The sequence below is a fragment of the Osmerus mordax genome, chromosome 7 (genome assembly GCF_038355195.1).
Source record: "Osmerus mordax isolate fOsmMor3 chromosome 7, fOsmMor3.pri, whole genome shotgun sequence".
Classification (NCBI taxonomy): domain Eukaryota; kingdom Metazoa; phylum Chordata; class Actinopteri; order Osmeriformes; family Osmeridae; genus Osmerus; species Osmerus mordax.
In genome coordinates this window covers 11,187,559-11,210,333 of record NC_090056.1, presented here as the reverse complement: position 1 = coordinate 11,210,333, position 22,775 = coordinate 11,187,559, and the positions used below count along the sequence as shown (strand labels likewise).

The 22,775-nt window shown below is 45.5% G+C and overlaps 4 protein-coding genes across 5 annotated transcripts; 2 read left to right on the top strand and 2 right to left on the bottom strand.

The window, feature by feature from the left end:
* Window positions 1-1,000: 1,000 nt before the first annotated feature.
* Window positions 1,001-9,900, bottom strand: LOC136945440 (transcription initiation factor TFIID subunit 4-like). The gene is made up of 16 exons (XM_067239252.1): window positions 9,203-9,900; window positions 8,263-9,045; window positions 7,104-7,258; window positions 6,817-6,933; window positions 6,603-6,722; window positions 6,289-6,411; window positions 6,092-6,181; window positions 5,632-5,874; window positions 5,296-5,431; window positions 4,587-4,698; window positions 3,934-4,103; window positions 3,726-3,856; window positions 3,451-3,576; window positions 3,237-3,293; window positions 2,971-3,090; window positions 1,001-2,869 (listed from the first exon to the last, which is right to left on the bottom strand). Exons 1-16 carry the CDS (start codon window positions 9,465-9,467, stop codon window positions 2,702-2,704), a joined length of 2,916 nt encoding a protein of 971 aa, XP_067095353.1. The 5' UTR covers window positions 9,468-9,900; the 3' UTR covers window positions 1,001-2,701.
* Window positions 9,901-10,452: 552 nt separating this feature from the next.
* On the top strand, window positions 10,453-13,012 carry lsm14b (LSM family member 14B). Its single transcript, XM_067239250.1, has 8 exons — window positions 10,453-10,624; window positions 10,719-10,882; window positions 10,956-11,085; window positions 11,227-11,418; window positions 11,605-11,685; window positions 11,806-11,964; window positions 12,178-12,319; window positions 12,406-13,012. The coding sequence occupies exons 1-8, from the start codon at window positions 10,504-10,506 to the stop codon at window positions 12,563-12,565; spliced, it is 1,149 nt and encodes a 382-aa protein (XP_067095351.1). The 5' UTR covers window positions 10,453-10,503; the 3' UTR covers window positions 12,566-13,012.
* On the bottom strand, window positions 12,815-15,020 carry LOC136945439 (proteasome subunit alpha type-7-B-like). Its single transcript, XM_067239251.1, has 7 exons — window positions 14,854-15,020; window positions 14,614-14,740; window positions 14,332-14,456; window positions 13,646-13,768; window positions 13,447-13,566; window positions 13,303-13,365; window positions 12,815-13,231 (listed from the first exon to the last, which is right to left on the bottom strand). The coding sequence occupies exons 1-7, from the start codon at window positions 14,947-14,949 to the stop codon at window positions 13,145-13,147; spliced, it is 741 nt and encodes a 246-aa protein (XP_067095352.1). The 5' UTR covers window positions 14,950-15,020; the 3' UTR covers window positions 12,815-13,144.
* A 497-nt stretch (window positions 15,021-15,517) lies between these two features.
* On the top strand, window positions 15,518-21,358 carry LOC136945437 (calcium-responsive transactivator-like). Of its 2 annotated transcripts, XM_067239249.1 has the most exons (12): window positions 15,518-15,586; window positions 16,332-16,408; window positions 16,539-16,623; window positions 16,723-16,864; window positions 17,257-17,289; window positions 17,356-17,517; window positions 18,381-18,545; window positions 19,908-20,009; window positions 20,619-20,711; window positions 20,835-20,957; window positions 21,089-21,216; window positions 21,332-21,358. In XM_067239249.1, exons 1-12 carry the CDS (start codon window positions 15,518-15,520, stop codon window positions 21,356-21,358), a joined length of 1,206 nt encoding a protein of 401 aa, XP_067095350.1. The 2 variants fall into 2 exon arrangements, with proteins under 2 accessions (XP_067095350.1, XP_067095349.1); XM_067239248.1 differs by having other exon boundaries at window positions 17,257-17,517.
* The last annotated feature ends 1,417 nt before the right edge of the window (window positions 21,359-22,775 follow it).

Genomic DNA, 22,775 nt, shown 5'->3' with positions numbered 1-22,775 from the left:
TTCTGTTCCAATATTCTATTTAGTTTCCCTTTTTAGTACCACTTTAGTCTGTGCACTATACGTTCGTATTTAGGAAGATAACCAAATGCATTTCTGCCAATCAGGTTCTTTAAAAAGGTTTGATCATGCTTTATACAAGCGTCTGATGTCATTGTGTGAATACTAGAACACTGGCATGGATTTATGTCTGTATCTAATGCTGTATATCTATATGCTGTTGAAGAACACACAAGACACTGTGTGGAATACAAAACAAGATATTGACTTACGGGCAGCAACTTTGTCTGAAGCAAAGCAAACAACCTTGCAGGTATCAAATACATAGCATCAGACAAAAACATGTTTCTGCGAAAGTTCACACTTGTGTGTGTGTGTTCAGTGATGGATTATCTCCAGATGGGGGTACGCAGCAGCCTCAGAGAGAGGAGGAAGGGCAGAGGAGGACAGGACTGTTGAGCTGCTGGACTGGCTGCTCCATCCCATACAGGGTCCTGTCAGTCTGAACACATGAGCAGATGATTGATGCAGCTCTCCAGCAGCAAGCCTGATATGCTGCTGGACTCAGTGAGAGTGGGAAGTAAGAGGTGGTCATCACGAAGATCCTGAGTAGACTGGATCTGTGCCACAAGAACTGTTTGGTTCTTTATTATTTCACATCAATTAACACCTTTCTGCTTGAAGCAGTTTAACCCCCCCCCTACACACACACACACACAAGTTGGGGGCACATGCCTTCATACAGTAAGTGGTCACCACAGACTATACATTGGACTTTTGGTCTAATGAGTTGGATTCTCCTTTCTCAAGTTGGAAAGATGAAGATCTATTAAAGTGCACTAGCGCCCCCCTGTGGGACCTTTGTATTCACTTAAAGAGGAATGAACAGCATGATCAATATGACAAGCACAGACACTGGAATACCTGCAATAATACATTTAGTGGTTTATGACATTCTCTTTAGTGCAACAAAGGAAGTGGAATCACAAACACTGTATTTTTTCCTTATTTATTTGCAACGAGGGAGATCATACTCACTCATCCTCTATAAAATGATACAATTAAAAACTTTTTTGTCCAATTAGAATATTTACATATCAACAAATTGCTGTGCAAAATTTACAATATATATTGATACTTCAGCTGTTCCACTTAAACTGTGTCATCTGGTAGAAAATCTAATGAATATGAGAGGAGAGGAAGGTGTGTAACAGGTTATTTTGAGACAGAATGCAAGAAAAAAGACAAATCTGACCTACTCTTTTGACAGACCCAAACAAGACTTGGACAAACTGAAGTATATCATAAAAGTTCCATCCATAGACATTCTTTCATAAAACATGACAAAACAAGTATAAAGAACCAATTAGTATGTGCTCTAGGAAATATAAAAAAGATAGAAAATGGGCAAGTCTCTCTGACCAACTGACTCCAAAAGCAGATGTGTCCGGGTGCAGTCCGTCACCACGACTACATACTAGGGCCTCCAGGCATCCAGCGTTGGAAAATAGTCTTACTGAAACAAGTGCAATCAATCATGAATTATTGTGAATCAGCTTCTTCTTTTCCGTTTTGTTTTGCAAAAATAGTAATTAGTCTATCCTGTTGGTGGGGTGTGTTGTGGCAGGTCTATGAGAGTGTCTCCAGGACTCTGACCCACCACAGCAGGGGCTCCAGCGGGCCAGAGGACATGGACTACACACGGACTACACACACGCACACACACGCGCACACACTCAAACACCTACACAAACACACACACGCACGCATACACAATATATCATCATAATCATCAACATAAACGCTGACATAAATAATTATTACTCATTTCAAACCAAGTCAAAAACAAAAGCACAACAGGGACAAACATTGATCATTCAAAGCTGAAAGGAGTAAATACAGTTAAATTAAGAGACAGAATGTTGCTCCTATCAGATTAAATCTAAACACTACCTAACCTGAAGAGTTCAACATGTATGATTCATATGGCTTATTTTGGCAAGAAAGGCAACTCAGCAGAAGACAAGACGATTAGTGAAGTTAAAATAATCCACAAGCGTTAAATAGTTCTATGGTTACTAAAATAAGAAAATAAAAATGTATCCATAACTAGAATCAACATTGTCATCAACCATAGTTTTGCCCAGGTCTTTTGTAAGCCTTATGTTAGAATGCTTGATACATGATTTGACTGCATTTACTGGTTTGTTAGACCTGGTAAAACAAAAGCCCACTTCTAATAACATTTTTAAATTAAAAAAAAATTCTAAAGATGTTTCCCCTCCAAAAGAGGAGCATGCAGTTGACAAGCAGGGCAGTAGAGGCAGTCTATGACAGGTCTGGTGGGAGCCTGGTCTGGTGGGAGCCTGGTCTGGTGGGAGCCTGGTCTGGTGGGAGCCTGGTCTGGTGGGAGCCTGGTCTGGTGGGAGCCTGGTCTGGTGGGAGCCTGGTCTGGTGGGAGCCTGGTCTGGTGGGAGCCTGGTCTGGTGGGAGCCTGCCAGGCTTCCAGGCCCATTCTGCTCTCCATGAGCGTTTCACAACATGAGAGCTTCTTCAGCACACTGCTGTTCTATTATCCCTCTGTGCCATCACCTTGGAGGGGGATGTACGAATAACAGGGAGGGCTCATCCTCTGTCCCATGTGGAGGAGTTTGAGTGGAGCTGGTCAGTGTAGTATTTTGGGTGGGGCCTGGGTCTCTCGGTGCTATTTGAGGAAGCCTCTGTAGAGGAGATGGGAGTGGCTGGTTTCTCTCTCGTTCTCCAGGCAGAAAAGCAGGTCCCTGAGGTTGACCCTGGTGATGCGCTGGCGGGTGAACTGTCTGGAGCCCCCCCCTCCCGACCCCCCCTCCCGAGAGGGGCCAGAGCTCGAGCCCTGGACACAGACAGACAGACAGACAGTACGTAGTCATGGTTACAGTAATGTGTGGTGATTGTAAGAGGAGCGTCTGGCTGCTCAGCACCAGGGGCCTGTACCTCAGCTGTGGCCCCGCTGATGGGAGAGTCCATCTTCCTTTTCTTACGGGGGCCGATGGCTGCCAGGGCAGTCATGTTGGCCTCTCTCTGTCTGATCTGGGCCAGCTCCTGCTGCTGCATCTGGAGCGCGCACACACACACACACGCACAGGAGTTGTGTCATATAAAGTTTTAACAGATGAAAATGTTCTTTTTTTTTTGCACTTTTTTTTCTTTTCATCCGAGCACATTCCAATTTAAAACATACATGGCCTCTCTCCTCTCACCTCTTTGGCCTTCTGTTTTAGCCGGAGCTGCTCAGGGTCCTCTTGCCGCGACCGAGACTGCAGGTGAAGAACCACGTTAGCACTTTTCACAGCCACTAGATGGTGCTAAAGATCCTAGGGTGATGATAAGGTGAGCCAGGACGCTGGGTCAAATTAGGTCTTGGTGAGCTACGGCGTCTTGGGTGTTTATCTACCCTGTCCTGGGATCAGTTACCTTCGCAGCCTTCATGAGGATCTCCCTCTCCTGCTCCTCCTTCCTCTGCTTCTCCATCTGGTCCAGCTGCTCAAAGAACTTGAGCTGAGCCCGGACATCACTCGCCTGCTCGTGCTTATCATCCTCCTGGTGGCCCAACGAAGGGAGGGGGGGAGGGGAGGGAGGGGAGGGAGGGGGGGAGGGGATGGAAACAGAAAGAAAGGATGGAGAATGTAATTAACAAATACCAGCTCAGTGTTTCAGGAGTGGATCCCAGCCCAGTAGTGTGGGCTCACCTTGAATGTGATGTTTTTCTGCTGTGCCACCTCAGACACTTTCTCCAGCAGGTTCTGGAGTCGCTGCTGAGTAGCATGGGATATGTAGTTTATGACCTCAGGGCCCAGTTCAGCGACTTCAAACTTCTTACCTGTTAAAACAGATGTGTGAATGTGTGTCACCCTTCTGCTGTGTCAGTGTGTGTGTGTGTGTGTCTTTTTCTCTCACCTATTTCCAGGACTCTGCGGGTCAGTGAAGAGGTAGCGAGGAAGGCCTCATCCTTACAGGAACGGGTCACCGTGCCAACAAGCTCAGAGTTTGTTGCCAGGATACGGGCGCTCTCTTCCGACAGGTTGACTCCAGCCATGGAGGCAACATCATTGATGTCATCATCGTCCCTGTATGGAGGGATGGCAGAGAGGGACAGAACAAAATGGAAGGTGAGGAGAGAAAAAACAGAGACAAGTCAGGCCTTTCCGTCATTAATATGTTCGAGCTCGGCTATTAAAGTATGGCTTTCTCATGCATTAAGAATGTCATTCATTTGGTCACGTGTGGTGCGTGTGTGTACGGCGTGTGTTTGTGTGTACGGTGTGTGTTTGTGTGTACGGTGTGTGTTTGTGTGTACGGTGTGTGTTTGTGTGTATGGCGTGTGTTTGTGTGTATGGCGTGTGTTTGTGTGTACGGCGTGTGTGTGTGTGTACGGTGTGTGTTTGTGTGTACGGTGTGTGTTTGTGTGTATGGCGTGTGTTTGTGTGTATGGCGTGTGTTTGTGTGTATGGCGTGTGTTTGTGTGTACGGCGTGTGTTTGTGTGTACGGCGTGTGTTTGTGTGTACGGTGTGTGTGTGTGTGTACGGTGTGTGTGTGTGTGTTGGCTAACCTGAAGCTTCCCCCCGCCTCCTTCAGCTTGTTCCTCTGAGCTGCCGTCAGTAGAGACGAGGGCCCTGCTGCTGGTCGGCCCCCTGGGGCCAGAGGCTGCTTCATCACAGGCACTGCCAGGGACAACACTGTTAAACTCAACACTGCTCACTCTCATGGCTTCAGAGGGCACGGAGGGGTGAGGAGCGGCGGGCCGGACGGCAGGACCTAATACAGCAAATCAAGTGTGTCTCTGGGTCTGCACACCCATGTCTGCGTTTCCACGGACATCCATCCCCACTGTGCCACAGGGGGGCAGTGTTTCATGCGTGTCGAGGGAGCCAGGAGCGGACGGCGATCGACACGGCACCACTTATCACATTACTGCCATCTACGCTACCTAACAGCAGCCGGTCACAGATGACGCTGATACACTTCTGCCTGACCGTCTCCGTCATCCAGCCCTGCCACCCCTCCCTCTCCCTCCCCTCTGTCTCTCACACTCCCATTGTTCACATGATGCGTGTTTGTCCTCAGGCAGCCTAGTGGAAAACTACCCCACAGGGAAAGTTAGGCCCATACAAACACTAATAGCAGACTAGCCTCATGTCAACACGTCTGAATTCATCACCGAGCGGGGAAAGCAAAGCATGTGTGCTCACTTCACACGGTTCAATGTGCAGACATGGCAGTAGGAAACCCCCAAGGCAAGAGTGGGCCTGGACACACACCTGCCTGCAGATGCTTGACCATTTGCGGCTGGCCCATGATGACGCGACTGTGGGTCTGTCCTCGGAGGGTCACCATGGGGGACTGGGACAGGGTCACCTGGGGTCTCACCAGCGCCCCCTGCTGCTGGGGCACCATCTGGACCGGAGGGAGGGAAAGAGTTGGAAAGCAAGGAGTCAGGGGGAGGGGCAGAGGAAGGGGGAAAAGGAGAAAGTTGGAAATAGAGGGGGAGAGAAAATGAGAGGGACAGAAAAAGAGAAAGGCGACAAAAATAGCAGGTTGATGGACTGAAGCAGATGCAGCAGGCCAGGTGAAGGCTGAGCTGTGGGCTTCATTACCAGGCTGGGCTTGCTGAGGGGTGTGTGGGCCAGGCTGATCACAGGGGACTGTTTGGCCCCCACACTGCTACTGGAGGAGAGGGGGGGTCTCTGGGTGGCTGTGCCCCCCAAGACCACGGCAGTCAGGGCGGTGGAGGCAGCGGCTGGGGCGGGGGCAGGCTGGGCGCTGGGCAGGGGCAGCTGACTCTGCTGGATGAAGGCTGACGAATCTGGGGTCAGCTGACGCAGAGCAGGGAGACTCCTCTGGAAACAGCAGAGAAGGAGAAGTGCGGGTTTGAGGGAGTGGTCATATCTGACCATGACTACAGCATGGCAATAACAGCTCTTAATGTGTCATGGAAGAAATGTAAAAAGAGAACAACTGAAAAGACTTACAACAACAGTTGCTGTCAGCCAAAGCCCACATCCATAAGATGAGGACCTGGCTCCAGCACAGAGTTCTGCTAGGCAGCTGTCTCACCTTGAGGAAAGGCACAAGGTAGGGCTGAGGAGAAGAGTTGAGCTCCTTGTACAACCTACTAGTGAAGTCCTCTGCTTCAATCTTCCCCTCCTGCACACACAGGGACACACAGACAGAAAGGGCTTTAATAGAAGACTAATAAACACACACACACCGACAGACACACAGACAAACACACAGACAAGACAGGCTTTTACCAGAAGGTTCTTGACCAGCTCCTTGACATTGGCTGTGGTCTCAGAGGACTGCTTTTCACTGGACGCCAACTTGATCAGCGTGGATAGGAAGTTCTTACACTTCTTCACATTCTCCACAGTCTCCTACAGACACACACACGCGTTAGATCATATTAAGGATGACTAGGTCACTGGTGTCTAAACCCAGTCCAAGAGCAGAAACTGTAAGAGCCAAAAGACAAACGGGTTGTCTAAATGCTGAACAGCCCTCATCACTGATCTGTGGTGGTGCCAGGGCACACCCTGGTTCAGGCAGGGCAGTGGTGTTCTCTCACCGTGCTGACGGCCAAGGGAGGAGCGGGGGTCCTCACCGCAGCAGAGCCAGCCTGTCCTGGGGAGGGGGTGACCAGAGGCTGGCCTGGGGTGCTGGCGGACCCTCCCAGCATGATGGTGTTCTACAGGACACAGAGAACAGAGAGCAAGGCCACCTGGGGTGAGTCTGAGGACTGCGATTGGTGGTGAGGCCGACAGAGGGGGAGTGGTGTCTACCTGCAGTACCGGAGGCCTCTGGAGCGTGGTGGTGGCCTGCACACTAGCCTGCACTGGGGAACCCTGCTTGATGATGCTGGTGGGGGACACCTGACGGGTCAACAGGGACCCTGGAGCCTGGTGGACATGGGAGAGGACACAGGGGTTCAAACCTCATTACATTTCAGGAGGTGATAAAACACACTGATCATGAGTAGGCTGTGTTTATATGCTGTGCAACGTTATCCATCTGTAGCTGGGTGTGATAGGGTGTTGGTCAAATGGAAAAGGTGTGTCTGTTGCAGTACCTGAACAGAGTTGATCTGGACAGAGGGAGTGCTGGTGGGTGTGGCTGGCCGTGGTGCCATGGCGCTTTGGGACTGGGACTGAGCCTGCATCTGGGCCAGGGTCTGCTGGTGGATCATCAACAGCTGCCCAGTCTCACTTCTCACCAGGACCATCCCTGCACACACCCGCAGGTCAGGAAGGGTCAGGGTGACAAGTCACACAGGGCTCAGTACCATGACTCAAACATCTAACATAGACACACCCATGCTGTGACCATAGGTGTGCAGATGTTGAAAACATGATCTTAGAATTTCCATGGGAACATTTGCCTCATTACAATGAATACATAGACCCAAACTGCAAAACACAGAAATTGAGCATACTGTAGAATTCTCTCTCTCTCAAATAACCCATAATTTCCCTTTGTGACAACATAGGACATGCTGTTGAGACCGCAATTATATGAGCTTTCCAACTTGACAGTTTCACAACTTAGGCCTACTTCAATTCATGTTTGAACACCAGTTGTTTCAAGTTTTCCAAATATATAAAATATTCCTAATTATAGGCAACAGGTTTCCTGCATTCTGCAACTATACTTGTAACTGTCAACTAACTGCTGTCAGATTTGAATGATTTGCAAGGCTCTCAGGAACAGAGCTGGGCAGTCATAAATCTGAAAGAATCAATTTATTGAGATTGCTTCATTTGACATTGTTTCTGACATGCTGCTCAAACATGTTTTTGGCTAAGCCTGTCCTTGTTGATGTCAGTGTTTCCCTTGATACAGGGTCCACTCATGTTTGAAGTCTGGCCAGCACCTCAGAAAGAAAATACCCCAAACCATACCACCTGCTCTGAGCCAACCCTTATAGGGAAAATCTATACTGTTCCCTCAGCTGAAAAGAGACAAAACATACTGCGAAGTGCAACATACAAACCCACTCTCACATAGACACTGAGGAGGTAGAACCGAGTTGCTACTGGACAATTTCTCTCTTCAAATAATGGGAACGTGTATGCTATGGCAACGATTTCCTAAAAAAGGTAACTAAACAGGTTTACTGTACATTTACTGATATCAATTTGTTTAGGAAAGGAGACGATGTTTCAAAATTGGTATCTAATTATGAACAGCAGGTAATCTACACAGGCGTACTTAAAAAAAATCAGAATTACCTGGCGGAAGCTGAATGTTTTGGATGTTTGGAGCATTCTGTTGAGGCTGGGCAAGCCGTGGGGCCAACACTTGCGGAGCAATTGCTCGTATTCCGCCAGGATTTGCAGCAATTGTTGTTGGGGTGGAAGTCCTTATTACGTTTTGTAAAGTCGGTGGGCTTTTCACTGCAGCTGTAGCACTAGACGCCGCGATCTGTGCTGTTGTTTGAATAATCGTTTTTGGTGTTTCGAATTTGTTAGTCTGAGGTCCTGAACATGCAGGATTGGCAACGCTGACAGCTGATGTCAGAACTGTGTTGCTCCCGCTCTGCTGAGTATTTGCTCCGGGGGTTTGCATAGGCGGCCTCACGAGTGTGACGGTAGGCACACTGTTCAAAGTGGAGGAAGGCTGAGATATTACAGTCGATGTGACAGCATTATGTGTATTAATTAAAGGAGTTTGAATGACAGTGCCAGAGGTTGATGAAAGAATTACGTTTCCTTTGAATCCAGAGCCAGGTCCGTTGTTGACAATAGTGGTAGCTGGTGAAGTGTTGTTGCTACTGCTATTAGTTGAGCTTTCCGAATTGTGAGAGTTTATCACTACGCTACTTCCATTCAAAGTTTGCACACCAGTTGTTTCAGGTTTTCCGCTGCCTGCCACCGTTACAATCCCACCGACCAACTTGCTTTGACCGCCTGCCATTCCCGATCCCGCTGCCGATGTGGTCCCGGCTGCTGCATCCATGGTTGAACCTTGGGACCTCGTACTATTAATGACACCGCCTTGCACTCCACCAGTCCCTAGAGCCGCGAAAACAAACGAGTGAGAGGGCGGGATGTCGACTATTCCGGAAAATTGATTAGTGATAGCTCTGTCAATTAATACTTAATTTGAAAGCAGATTGAATCACAATAACAGCGCGCCAGCTAACCAGAGTCAGCAGCGGAGCTATCTTACCTGCTTTAGCAAGCTCTTGTGAAAGTCCCATTTTGCTGCCCTGGACATTGGAATTGCCACCTACTGCTGAGTTGCCAATGTGATTTGCTGAAGACTGGACCCTGACCGTGGAGTCTCCGTGACCCGATCCCGTGAGCTCAGACTCCAAAGATCCAACTAGATCACTAACTACTTTCTCGTCCACCTCTGTGTTGAAGAAAACATCATCCAGCAAATCGGAACCCGCCGCCATCTTTGCCCTGTTACGTTCGCTCGTGAGACGCATGCGTGGATTGGCTATACCGCTCCTGACACAGGATTCTAGAGTGCTGTGATTGGTTATTTCTGGAGTTAAAGCTTGGGACAAATGGTTGCAAGTTGCATTTCAGAATGCCAGTCGGACGGGATAGCACAGCAAAAATAGGACGACAGACTGAGGATTACTCTCGGTGGCTATGTTGCCAAATGGAAATGAGCGATAGGATGTCGATAATGTTACCAATTGATGTAGATTTTCGCCCGTTCTAAAGAACATAACATTAACTTATTTGTCAATTTATGAGTTTTTGCACCAGGCTCAAAATGGCTGCGTTGTTTTTTCTATAGTCTGACAGCAGCTGCTAAGGCGCACGAGAGCGCTATCATGCGCTCGCTGTCAAACCGAACATGCGACTGATCAACTTTCTTGCACGACTGAAGGCAGTATGGGACCGGTCTTTCCCTGCTCTGGCCTTCTATAAACTAGTTTTCCGTTAACATTTTGAAGTGATGGATTATCCTTTTGTGTGATAATATATGTTCAGCCGTTTTTATATTGCACCTGAAAATTGTGTTACGTTAAGTAAACAAATAAAATTATTAAAAACGAAAAGATGATTCAGTGCATGCATCAATCCTAACATAAAGGGACAAAAAAATGTATGCAAATTTGTAGGCAATCATTTGCTTTGGGGTTTTAACAGCTAAGTGTTTAAGACAATTTTCAATCATGTATTTTAACAATCTGTGTTAAAATACAAGTAAACCACACAGATAGACATTTATTTTGGGGACATAAGCATATTGGACGGATGTCTGTCAATAAGGTAAATTGTGAATAATAAAACGATGAATGAAAATATATGATCTACTTAGCGAAATCAAAAGTAAGCACGATATGACACGCGCGCACTCCAAAACAGGTGCATCTAAATGAATAGGCGTGGCTCCCCTGTATAAATGGTTCTCTATAAAATGCGTTCAAATGGTCGGACATTTGGAGGCATGTGCTCAAGCAAGAGAACAAACGCAGGGAGTAGAACGAATATTGTTGTTCATCAGCCATGAGCGGCGGAACACCCTATATTGGTAGTAAAATAGGATTGGTGTCCAAGGCCCAAAATCGTTATGAAGGTATCTTGTATACTATTGACACGGTGAATTCAACGGTGGTCTTGGCCAAAGGTGAGTTGTGCATACTCTGCTCAAACCATGTAGCTGAGTAGATACTAAACCACAATTGCAACTTCACCTCTGTATCGTTGTCTGTTTTGGACAGTGAGGTCGTTTGGAACTGAAGGAAGACCCACAGACAGGCCAACACCACCTAAAGATGACATATATGAATATATCATTTTCAGAGGAAGTGACATCAAAGACATCACCTTGTGTGAGCCTCCAAAGTCTCACCATGGCCTTCCCCAGGATCCTGCGATAGTGCAGGTAACCTCACAAACCTGTTATGTTTTTGTAAGGCTTTATTACATTTGTTTATTTCCTATTCTGGGTGGTCCAGTCCTCCCTAGGCACCTCTTCTGGCTCCTATTCTGCTCAGGGACCGTTCAGTCCATTCAGGATGCCGTCATACAACCAACTCGCAGCCAGCTCTCTGCTTAACCAACAGTATGCTGCTGCACTTGGCCTTGGTGAGTCAGTTAAGGAATGTGCAGTTTGTGCAATAAAAAATGTTTGAAGTCTTGATTCAGATTAATATTTCATTGTAGATTAGAGGTTTAAATGGTGACTCATGACAGAACCCCAAACCTGCTAATCCTTGTTTCTCCCAGGTCCTGGACTGCAAGGCCCTCAAGTGAGAAGAGGTCCTATGGTAGAGCAGGCGGTTCAGACTGTACCTGCAGACAAGGCCAGGCAGAAGAGGGGCTCAACTATATCCCAAGACCAGGGCAGGGGGACCAGCAGGCCCCAGCGAGCAAGGGAGGGGGCGAGCTCACAGACTCTGAGAGGCTCTGGGCAAACGGGTAAGCTGACGGCACGAGTGGTGGAGCTTGGGTTAATCCTGGAAGCAGGTTAGGTTGCTGCTGGCGTGGACAACTGGACAGCCTCTGATTTGTGGACAACGGGTAGGGTTTATGGTCCAATGGAGACATCCCTGGTGTGATCAAAACTGCCTGAACATCCATAACCCTAACCAATTTCACATTCAGGTGGGGCAGATCAGCGCAGAACATCTCAAGTACACAATGAGGGCAATGATGAAAACCAACCCCCACCACGAAAGAGACAAGGTAAAAAGATGGACCTTTTGTGAAAAGCAACTGAAAGGAAGTCAAGTCTAAACATTTCAGTTGGAATATTTTTCTTAAAATAATATACAATATCATTATTCTTACAATAAATTGTTTTAGGAGCTCGTAGGTCCAGGAACCGAGGCAGGGGTCAGCTTCTCGTGGGAGGCTCCAAGCCTAGCACCCTGAAGTTTGAGACAGACTTTGATTTTGATTCTGCAAATGCTCAGTTCAGCAGGGAGCTGGAGATGGAGCTGCAGGACAAGTTGAACATAAAAGGTCCATTGTGTAACCCATTTTCCATTCAATGTTCTTGCCCATGTAAAGCATGATTACACGTTATCATTACCAAGGGTTCCATTCATGTTAAAGTTCGCTCACTTGACACTGAAATGTGGAGAAGGAACTATTTGAATGTGTTGCCTACATTTGGAAAGGAGGGTCACTGGGTTTTTTCACCGGGTTTATTTCACCGGGTTTATTTCTTTCCAGATGATGGGGAGGAAACGCAGGACCCAGGAACGGACACGCCAATCATTGAGAAGACTATGGCTGAGGATCCATTTGGGCCCAAATGCTACTATGACAAAGCAAAGTGTTTCTTTGATAACATCTCGTCAGATAACAAACCCAGGTAAACTCTTGAAGGCTCATCATTCATTTAATAAAAGAAGATTGATATATATTTTAGCATACAAACGTTGTTTGTATGCTTCCCAGAACTACCTGGGCAGAGGAGCGGAAGCTTAATGTGGAGACTTTTGGGGTTCCTGGTCGGTTCCTGAGGGGCCGTGGTTTCCGTGGGGGCTTCCGTGGACGCAGAGGACAGGGGTCTGCACAGCGTCTGCCTTCTGTGAGAGCTGGGAGTGGGAGGCTGTGAGCTTTGGCCCTTTAGACCATCTTTTATGGTCTTGTATGTTTATCCATACATACTTTTTGTTTAAGAATTATTAGAAGTATTATCTACAGCATTTTCACCATCTAATTTGACCAGTAACTTAAAATATTTTGATTTGACCACAGTACAGTGTTGCATAACAAGTGAGTGTTTAATGTACATTGTTATACATATTTTGCTTTACTTTAGAATCTGCCAATGCTTTTTAGTATTGCAGACTGTCAGCACTTACTAAATAAGTATACATAGTGGTGGTCATCCTAATGTAGTATAGTTGGTGATTGAATTTTGTGTTGATGTAAATAATGTGCAAATAACTTAATATAGATAAACTATTCTGCCTTAAAGACTAATTCCCATGTAGAGATTTGTTTTCTATAATTTGGGAAAATTGAGTGAAATCTACGATTAAACATGGGATATTGCTAAGCTTTTCTTGAGTTGACTTGTTCCATTAGAGGAGACATCTGTGATTTTTGTTAAACATGTTAATTTATTAGTCTGAAAAGGGGATATTCTGAGTTGTCTGACTTTTTAAAATTTGACAAAGCAATGTGTTCTTCAAATGGTCCCTTTTTTCTTCGGCTGCTCTGCTCCCTCTTTCTCAATGGCAACAATATGCTCCTCAACTTCCTCTGGGGTTAGAATCTAGAGACGAGGAAGGGGATTATTATGTGGTACATGTACTTTACATGATGACATTGGTGGTTTACACAGACCTTCAATGCTTCATCACGCTTCATAATGGCCACCTCCATGTTTTTTGCACCTGCTTGGAGAACCTGTGAAGTAAAATAAGGCATTGTGGAACAACGGATATTACAAGTAGCATAAAGTACAGTAGGAGAATGGTGAAGTCTCACCTCAAGCAACGCTTTGATAACCAGCTTAATGACCTCCGTGTCAGACTCCATGTTCTCAGCATTATATTTCTTTTCCAGAAACTCACGCACAGTCTTTGCAGATCTTCCAATGCAATTTGCCTATTTAAATAAAATGTCACGTTATTTTTCTTTCATGTTTTGCTCTTCCCTGCGAAGAGGTTGGTTTTGGAACCTTTACCTTCCAGGCATGGTAGGTTCCTGAGGGGTCTGTCTGATACAGATGTGGAGTTCCATCAAAATCAAACCCCATAATGAGAGAGGAGATCCCAAATGGTCTCCGTCCATTGCTTTGGGTGTACCGCTAGAAGAGGGGATGTCTGTCAGCTCAAAGATGAATTGTGATTGTAACATTCAGTCTAAATGTTAACAGCAAATATTGGCTGGGTTTCCCAGATTCGTTAAGAAGCTCTTAACGCTAAAGCCCAATTTATACTTAGGTCGCAGACACTTTTGAAAAGGTCACCGACAGAAATGACGTCTCGGTCGACACTTTTAACCGTCGCTTAGAAGTGTCGCCTACCAGGAGAAATTTCTACTGGCGCGGATGGTCAGTTTCTCCGATTGATCACCTAGGCTACAAAGCATTAACAATGTAACCATAGCTATGAATGTAACGGTAAAATGATTCTGTTTACGTCACGCGAACCTTGAGCACAGGCGACTGTTTGCCGAAGTATAAATGCAGCTGCCTGAGCGACACTCTTTTTTTCGTCGGCGACCATTTCAAAAGTGTACGCGACCTAAATATAAATTAAGCTTAAAAGAGCTTCTTTAGAACGGTCTTAGAACGCTCCTAAGAAGCTCTTAGCGTTAAGAGCTTCTTAACGAATCTGGGAAACCCGGCCATTGACTGTTCCTTTTCACCTGTTTAATAGTGGATATGAAGCGTGTGATGTACTCCACTGTGACTGGATCTTCCACAGTGAGTCTGTGACTCTGACACTCAAGTCTGGCCCTGTTAATGACGATCCTGGCATCTGCTGTCAACCCTAATCAGGAAACACATGTTAACAATTAGCACTATATATTCAACGCAAAATTAAAATAACCCAGATTACTTTGCACATCCTTAGCCATTGCCATTTTAATTTGTTAGTGCCAGTCTGTCCCATATGAGCCAGATGAGCGTGGACTCGGCAGACTCACCGGCAAATGCCATGAAGACATTGTCGTCCAAGGCGCAGATTTTTCGCACTGTCCTATCATCTTGAAGTTTGGCGGTAGATTTTTTCTCCACTCCCAGAACAACTATATTCTTGCCTCGTATTCCAACCTTAGAATAATTTATCAAACTAAGTTTAGAAAACATACACTAAATGCATTTGACATGTTTGTTTGATGATTCCAGAAAGGAAACTTATGAATCTCATACATCACATTACGTACAGCAGTTGAACCTTTTTTAACAGCCTCTTGTGCGTATTCCACCTGAAACAGGTGTCCATCAGGTGAGAAAACTGTGATGGCACGATCGTAGCTCATGATCCCAGTTTATTTTAAAAGAAAAAGCTAACTGAATTCTGTTGAAGCTATTTGTCAACTTGCTTCCTAGTGCTAAAATAAAAGTGAAAGTATTCGCCTTTATGATGCAGCAAATTCATGAGAAATGGGCTACAGCGCCACTGACAGACATCATGCGCAATTGCTTGATTTATGCGGCCATATAAGCTGTCACGTTTATGTTTGGAAGCGTATAGGCTGCTGTGAATCAAAAAACACCCCTGCTACTGTGAGAAAAGTGGTACTCACTGTAGCTGACCGGGTCATACCAAAACGTGACAGTGTTCATCTCTTCTAAATCAATCGTCGCATTTGAATTTATGCATTTATTAAATGGTACCGCATTATAACCCATCATGAGATAGCTTATATTATGAAGCAAATATATACTTTAGCATTCTCTTTCTGTAATGCCCACCTCGGTAGAGTCCAGATGTTTCAACACCCCTATTTTTCAGAAATGGGAAACCTAGCCATTTATCAGAGGGATGCGCTCAGGATAATAAACATTAATATAAAGAGAAGCGCTCCTGATTTTCTCTTATAGAAAATGTCGGTGGCGTTTTCATCAGCGCGCCCAAGGAGTAAAGGCGAGGTGACACAACAAACGATTCAAAAGGTAATACAATTTTTACGCTTCACAGTGTTCCAATATGCTTTTATCCAGTCTGGATGGGAGAGTGCAGCGCGACAGCCAGTTTCGATGAGAAAGTATCAAACGTCAAAGACAGAGATGGCAACTGGTGCAAGCTAAACAAAGCCAGGTGATGATGTCCCGCTAGTAAAACGCTCCGCCAAGGCTGTAACATGTCATCCCTTATTGCCGACTGAAAAGGCTTCGCTATGATGCGTTTATTGTGTGTTGTTAGAATAGCCTAACAAGTGCTTTTTTATTTATTTTATATATTTTTTTTTTGGTTGTTGTTGATGGAAGTAAAGTCTACTGGAAACATACATATTTAGTTTCTTGTATCTGAAAATTTGCCTTAAATGATTATCCATTGCTTTAGAAATACGATTAGCACATACTTCATTGTATGCGAGGTTTAGAGTTAATTAGGTGATAAGTAGAGAAGATAATGACACCCTGGAGAGAATCAGAGAGAAACTGAGGCTCCGTCCCACTTTCACCGTCTTCTTTCCCGAGGCTCTACTAGCTACGTTAAGATAACTCAAGAAAACATCTGACCCAGATAATTTAGCTCTCAGAATAGGAAGAGGAGTAGATAGAAGTGCGCAAGTCCTAAGAATTGTGGGCCAATTGTCTGAGAACAGGGCACTTTGTCGAAGACTGGACTGCTCATGTTTCTACATTTACTGTAGCATATTCTGGAATGAAACCATGTGTGTTTTCCTTCCCTCAGATGCTGGATGAGAATCATCATCTAATACAATGCATAATGGACTATCAGAGTAAAGGAAAAACCGCAGAATGCACACAGTAAGGACCACCTGTCCATTGACACACCTGATAGCAGTGTATATATGGAGGACACAAGGAAGGTGTGGGATGTGAGTGTCATAACTCAGCCTCTCTTTTTTTGCCTTTGTCTATCTCTCTTATTTGGCAGGTATCAACAGATCTTGCATAGAAACTTGGTGTACCTGGCCACCATAGCGGATTCCAATCAGAACATGCAGTCACTGCTACCCGCGGTAAGACTAGGAAAAACATGAGTTTATGCAAAACAAGAGCCTCCCATTCTCATTACACACATAATGTTCCTGTTGTATCATCCTGTCTTGCTTGCATAGCCTCCCACTCCAAACATGGGCATGGGTCCGGCGGGGATGGTCCAGGGGGGCGGCAGTGCCCTCCACTCCCAGAGCAACCTCAATGACAACATGACTTCTGGACTGCCTTCCACCTCAATGATGCAGAGTCAGATGAGCAACGGTGAGACCTATTCCATAGGACACCTACACACAGACACACGCATGTGCATTTGTTGGCTTGTCTCTCCAATTGATTGTCTGCTGCACGTCTGCCTGCCTCTGCCCGGCTTGTTTCTCTACCTCCAGCCAAGTGCCTGGCAACGCCACAGCTCTTGACGTCGGGCGCTGTTCAGCTCTCGTTCTCCTGCGTGTTTGTCCTCTCCCCAGTCTCTGCCTCCTCATGCCTTCTTATCTATCTACATGATCTCAGCACCATTCTTTATATGGATCCTCATCTTAGCCCTACTGAGTCCTGTGCAGATAGCGATGAACTGAATGTGTTTTGGTGCCGTGGCCATGGCGTGTGTCTGCGCAGGCCCGAGTGCTGCTCTGACTGTGCGTGTATGTCGTCAGGCCCCGGCCACGCCTCCATGCAGCAGCAGTCTGGTCAGACGCAGTCGGCTGTGACCTCCACGTCCCTGAGCCTGCCGCCCGGCAGCCACGGTGGCTCAGCCCCAACCCCGATCCCGACCCCAACCCCGGCCTCCGGTTACAGCCACCCTGTGCCCTCTTCCCAGGGCAGCATGATCCAGGGCCCAGGCTACGCTTCCTCTTCCTCCTCTTCCTCCTCCTCTTCCTCCTCCCGCAGCAACCTCAACATGCAGTCCAACCCAGGTGAGCCAGGTGCAGAGGAGCCCAGTCCAGTCCCAAGTAGCTGGAACCGGCAGGAAGTCAGCAGAGAGGCTGATAGGCTAGAGTGGCCCCTATGAGTTCATGTCAGATCTCGATATGTTAACATGACAGGCTGAATATTGGAATGTAGGAGGGAGGTGGTGAAAAGGTGGGGTTTTTCTAAGTAGGTATATGTAGGTCAGAGAGGGATAGGCAGTCCTAAAGTCAAGCACTAGCCCCTAAAATATTAACTTTAAAGTTAATTATAAACTTTAGATGAACTACAAAATGTAAAATTAACTCTTATGAAGATCTTAAGATCTTAAGATCTTCACAATTTAGGCCCAGCATCATCAATCAATAAAACCACTCGATGATGTTCCTTTTTTTCATGAAGTTAAGAAGCCATGATATGCTGACACACTCCCATGATCTCAGAATCTCTTTTCTTCCCTTTACAAATGACAATTGGAAGCAAACACATTCAGTTCATCAGAATGGCAGCCCTTCCCTCTAAAGTCTAGATACTGTATGTTCCTTTTGCAGTGCTTCTCCTCTCCTGACCCCTGATATGCAGCCTTGTGTCTTTGATTGTTGATGTGTAATTATCTCTCTTTATGCACTGACCTCTTTGGGTTCTTTTGTATTTCAGAACATTCAAAGCCCCTCTCCCAGCTTTTTATCAGATCCTGGCACCATAACTGACCGCCATAGCCCCTCTTGAATTTTGTTAATATGATTAATTCTGCCTATTTCTGACAGATTCTGTTCTGACGATGTGTGCGTGCCTGTTGTTAATGCTGCCGCTGATTCTGAGAGTGTGTTAATGTGTGAGATCTATCCCCATGACCCTGCAACCTCTCCAGTCTCCATGATGCACCAGCCTTCTGCCACACCCCATTACTCCTCCTCCCAGGCCGGGGGCCAACACTATCAGGGACAGCAGACCATGGGCATGATGGCCCAAGGTAGCCAAGGCAACAGCATGATGGCCCAGAGGCCCATGGGATCCTATCGACCCTCACAGCAAGGTAGGTGATGATCATGGTGATGATGATGAGGATGATGATGGCTCTGGCTATGGCTCTGACTGGAGTGCTATGGCTCTGACTGTAGTAAAAGCATGCTGATTCTGCCAGAGCGCATGGGGATCAATGTGTGTGTCGGTGGCAGTAAGGAGGTCTCCATAGATGATAAAAATGGTGAGCATGGCGTTTGATTGCTTGTTGAGCCTTTTTAAAGAGTGTGCAAATGTGCTGCCTGTATGTGTATGCTCCTAATAGCCATACCCCTTGTTCATGCACGGAAAGGGGGTTATTGATCAAACCTGGCTGGTATGGTTGATGTGATCTGATGAGTGTTGCCATGGCAGCACAGGTGTGCACCTATGAGGACCTAGACTATCCTAAACGCCTGCCTGTGACTTTAAGAGGAAGACTGAGGAATGATCTCTCTTGTCACATCGGGTCCCAGTCTCTGTAAATCACTGTGCCCATGCTGTGTCAGCGTGGGACTAATAATAGCCCCTGCGCCTCCCTCTGTCTGTGCTGTGGGTTGTAGACGAGGTACATGCTTCATCTACTGTACATGCCTGCACTGGAGGCCAGGGACTCTGTTTCCAGGACAACAGAGGTCACTAGTCCTGGTATGTTAGACATGACTCACTCTGGTCTCTTCTGTGATTGGCCAGGTATATTATCTTTGTTGCGAAGTCTTGAATTGGTCTGAGGGTTGACTTCCTAAGTTAGGCTCTGATTGGTTGCAAGGCTGTTGCTAAGGTGTCTCTATGGTCCCTGGTGATACAGGGCTTTATCAGATATTGTGGTCAGATATTGCTATTTTTGATCGCTGACAGATTCTCAAGGGTAGATTAATCTTACAGCACAGGAAACCCTCCAACCAAGGCGATATTTGTCACTATTGATTTGAAAAGAGGATAAGCCTTACAGGTCTCATCTTTCAGACAGTTGTGGTTTCTGAGATAGTCGGTCTATTCTGGTTGGAGGGGAGGTCAGGGTATCTGGAGTTTCTGCACACCACTACCGCAGACATAAATATTTCCCCTTAATGACTGATTGGCTATTGGGCTAATGGACATTTTTATACAGATTACTAATTTGTATGCACATCATCATTTTCTCAGTTTAATCTATTGATTTGGCTTGAGGAACCCATTATTCTCTCTCTCTGTCTCTCTCTGTCCCTGTCTCTCATATGCTCTCAAGCTTTCTTGTATGTCTCTATCTCCGCACACGCACAAAGACACACACACAGATATACACTGAAACATCCAGTCCTCCCTGCGTGCCCTGGCCCTGCCACCTTAGTGATCAGCACAGAGGCACATAGGTCCGAGCGTCTGATTAACAACAGTGATGTGGCCTATCTTGCAGGATCTGCATGGCAGTACACGGGACAAGACGCGTGCTACGGCGAGCAGTACGGACAAACTCAGAGCTCCAGCGAGCGCATTAACCAGCAGTATTACCCTGATGGTAATCACACAGAGCCTTAAACCTCACACATGAACACACACCTCCACATGCATACACACACACAAACCATGGCACCTATACACACACACACCTCTCACACAGCTTCGGTCATACATGTGCGTCAGCCCTCTCACCGTCACATACCAAAGTCCTGCCTCAGATTCACTGTACTCTTCTCTACTCCTGTCAAACTCCAGTCCTCTAACTTCTTGTCTGGGTCTGTTCCTTCGTTTGGCAGTTGCAAAACACTGATTTGAATAGCAGAGTCCTCTCAATCCCAAATGATCCCAGTATGTCTGTGTTGGTAGTTTTCCCTTTTGGTGTGCTGAAAATTCAGATTTCTGATGTTTTACATGAGTTTGTAAAGAACAGCGATAAACCAGTTAGCGTACAGTATTTGTCTGTTCTTTGTGTGTTTGGTCTTTGTGTGGGAGTTATTCTTTGAGTTTCAAATGCATTGAGGGTTTTTATCTCTTTGGTGCAGACCTTATTAATGTGAATGCTGTACTTAGCTGACTCCTCTGCCTGTACTCTATGTGTGTGCGTGTATCTACAGTTTCCTTCTGGGAGTTGTTTTGGCATTTTGGTGTTCCTTTCCAACTTCTACAGGTCATGGAGAATACTCATACCAGCAGTCTTCGTATAGTGAACAGGGCTATGAGAGGTCCTTCGACGAGTCCTCACAACACTACTACGAAGGAGGTGTGTACTCATGATAGGAGACTGGGCATACACTACGTACATGTGGGAAATACACAAACACTTACAGCTTTTGTGGGTTCAGTGCTTTCCTGTGCCTCAATAGAAGTTTCTTGGTGCTGTTAGGTAACCCTCAGTACAGTCAGCAGCAGCAGGCCCAGTACCAGCAGGGCTCAGGCCAACAGCAACCCTTCAGCCAACAGCAGTACCCCTCTCAACAGGGCTACAGTGGTCAGACACAGGGCTATGGTAAGGAACTCACTATTCATTCCCCCTTACACACGCACGCACGCACACACACATGCACACACACAAAGTCAGACACTGACTTTAATGGATTACAGGGTTGATTGAGAAATGTATTGGGATGTTGCCCCCAGGTTCAGGTCAGGGCGGGTCTTCCCAGTACTCCCAGTATCAGCAGGGTCAGGGTCAGCAGTACAGCTCATACCGCTCCTCCCAGGCTGCTCCGGGTCCACAGACACAGAGGCCCTACACCTACGAACAGGTACTTGGGACTCCCTCATCATGTCAGATGGAAAACTGCAGCAACAAACACTAGAATATATTGCCTTATACGTACTGTAGGCTTGTGATCTGTGACTTTTTTCCTCCTTCCCCAGGGTCAGTATGGAAACTATCAGCAATAAAGCACTTCTTTCTTCCTGAAAGAAGTTGGCCCTGGGAACATTACACAACAGTTGCTTACAAACATTTATTGGATAATGGAATTGTTCACAGTTTTGACTTCACGGTTGTCTGTTGAGACATGGGTTAGAAAGTTAAAATGAGAGACATGTTCTGCGTGTTTGTTAGAAGGTAAACTGGTGGACAAGCATTCCTGTAATGTCAATTTTCTGTACTATCTAATCTCCTAACAATGTTCCAATTATAGAAAGAGGGCACATACCTTTTTAATATTCATTGAAGGTAGATACTTGAATTTATTTTTGCAGCCAGCATTTAAAGTAAACAGAAGTGTCTTCCTTCTTGAGTAAAACTTACCTATCATTTTCATATGTTGAAAACAATGAAAGTTATTGCTTCACATCCCTGCAAAGAGTGATATTAGTGAGAAAATAAGAAGGGTCTTTATGTGGATTTACTACAGGAAAGATCACACATAGCATCCTGCAATTCATCTTTAAATATGAGTTCATTTGAAACCCCACATGGGCTTCTAAATATTTTCCTAATCTTCAGTCAAGCCACAATTCTCAGTCTGTTTGGTGTAGCTGCTATTTTGCAAATTATGTAAAGAAAAGGTCAAGTGACTTTAATCTGAAAATCAGTCTACTTTCTACTTGGATTAGACTAGTTAGCCTATATAGTGTTAATAAAAATAGAGGAAAAGTAGTAAGTCATGATACAGAGATCACTTAAATAAGAGTGAAGATGTCAGTCTTTGGACCTGTTTTTAGAGCAGGTTATTAGTTTGTTTTAACCAAACTGTGATGTATAGAAGTGGCGTTACCGCTCTGTCGTAGTATCCATCTGTCTTGTTGAGGTCATAGGCAAAATAGATTCATTCAGACTTAGGTGTGTAAACTATTGACCTTTCACTGATACCACTTTATTTATTTTGATAGCTTTTGTAAAATGTCTCTGCCTGCCTATGTATGGACAACTCTGACACTCAATACAAGTTTCATTTAGTATTAATGCTTTACTAGTAGATAATGTTTTTACGGTTTGTAATCTTCATAAGCGATGCCAACTAAAATGTTGTCGTTTTTTTTATAATTTTCTATGTACTTTTAACATTTGTTTTATATAATTCTGTTAAATCAAATTTATTTTTCAATATATTTTATAATAGCAGTGGTTTTTTTCCATTAGCTTTTTTCAAGTTGTTTTATTAATAGACAATATATTACAGCCAAAGTAACACAGGGAGGATTAGAATGTGTCCTGCACCTCACCACCTCAATATGTGCAATATGATCAGTCCAAGTAGCAGACGTGCAGATGAGAATGAAATAACCTCCTATTTCAGGAATAACCACATTAGTCTCCTGCCTCTGATGGTACAGTGCGGGTACCTCTGAAGGTTAAGATGTTGTGTTT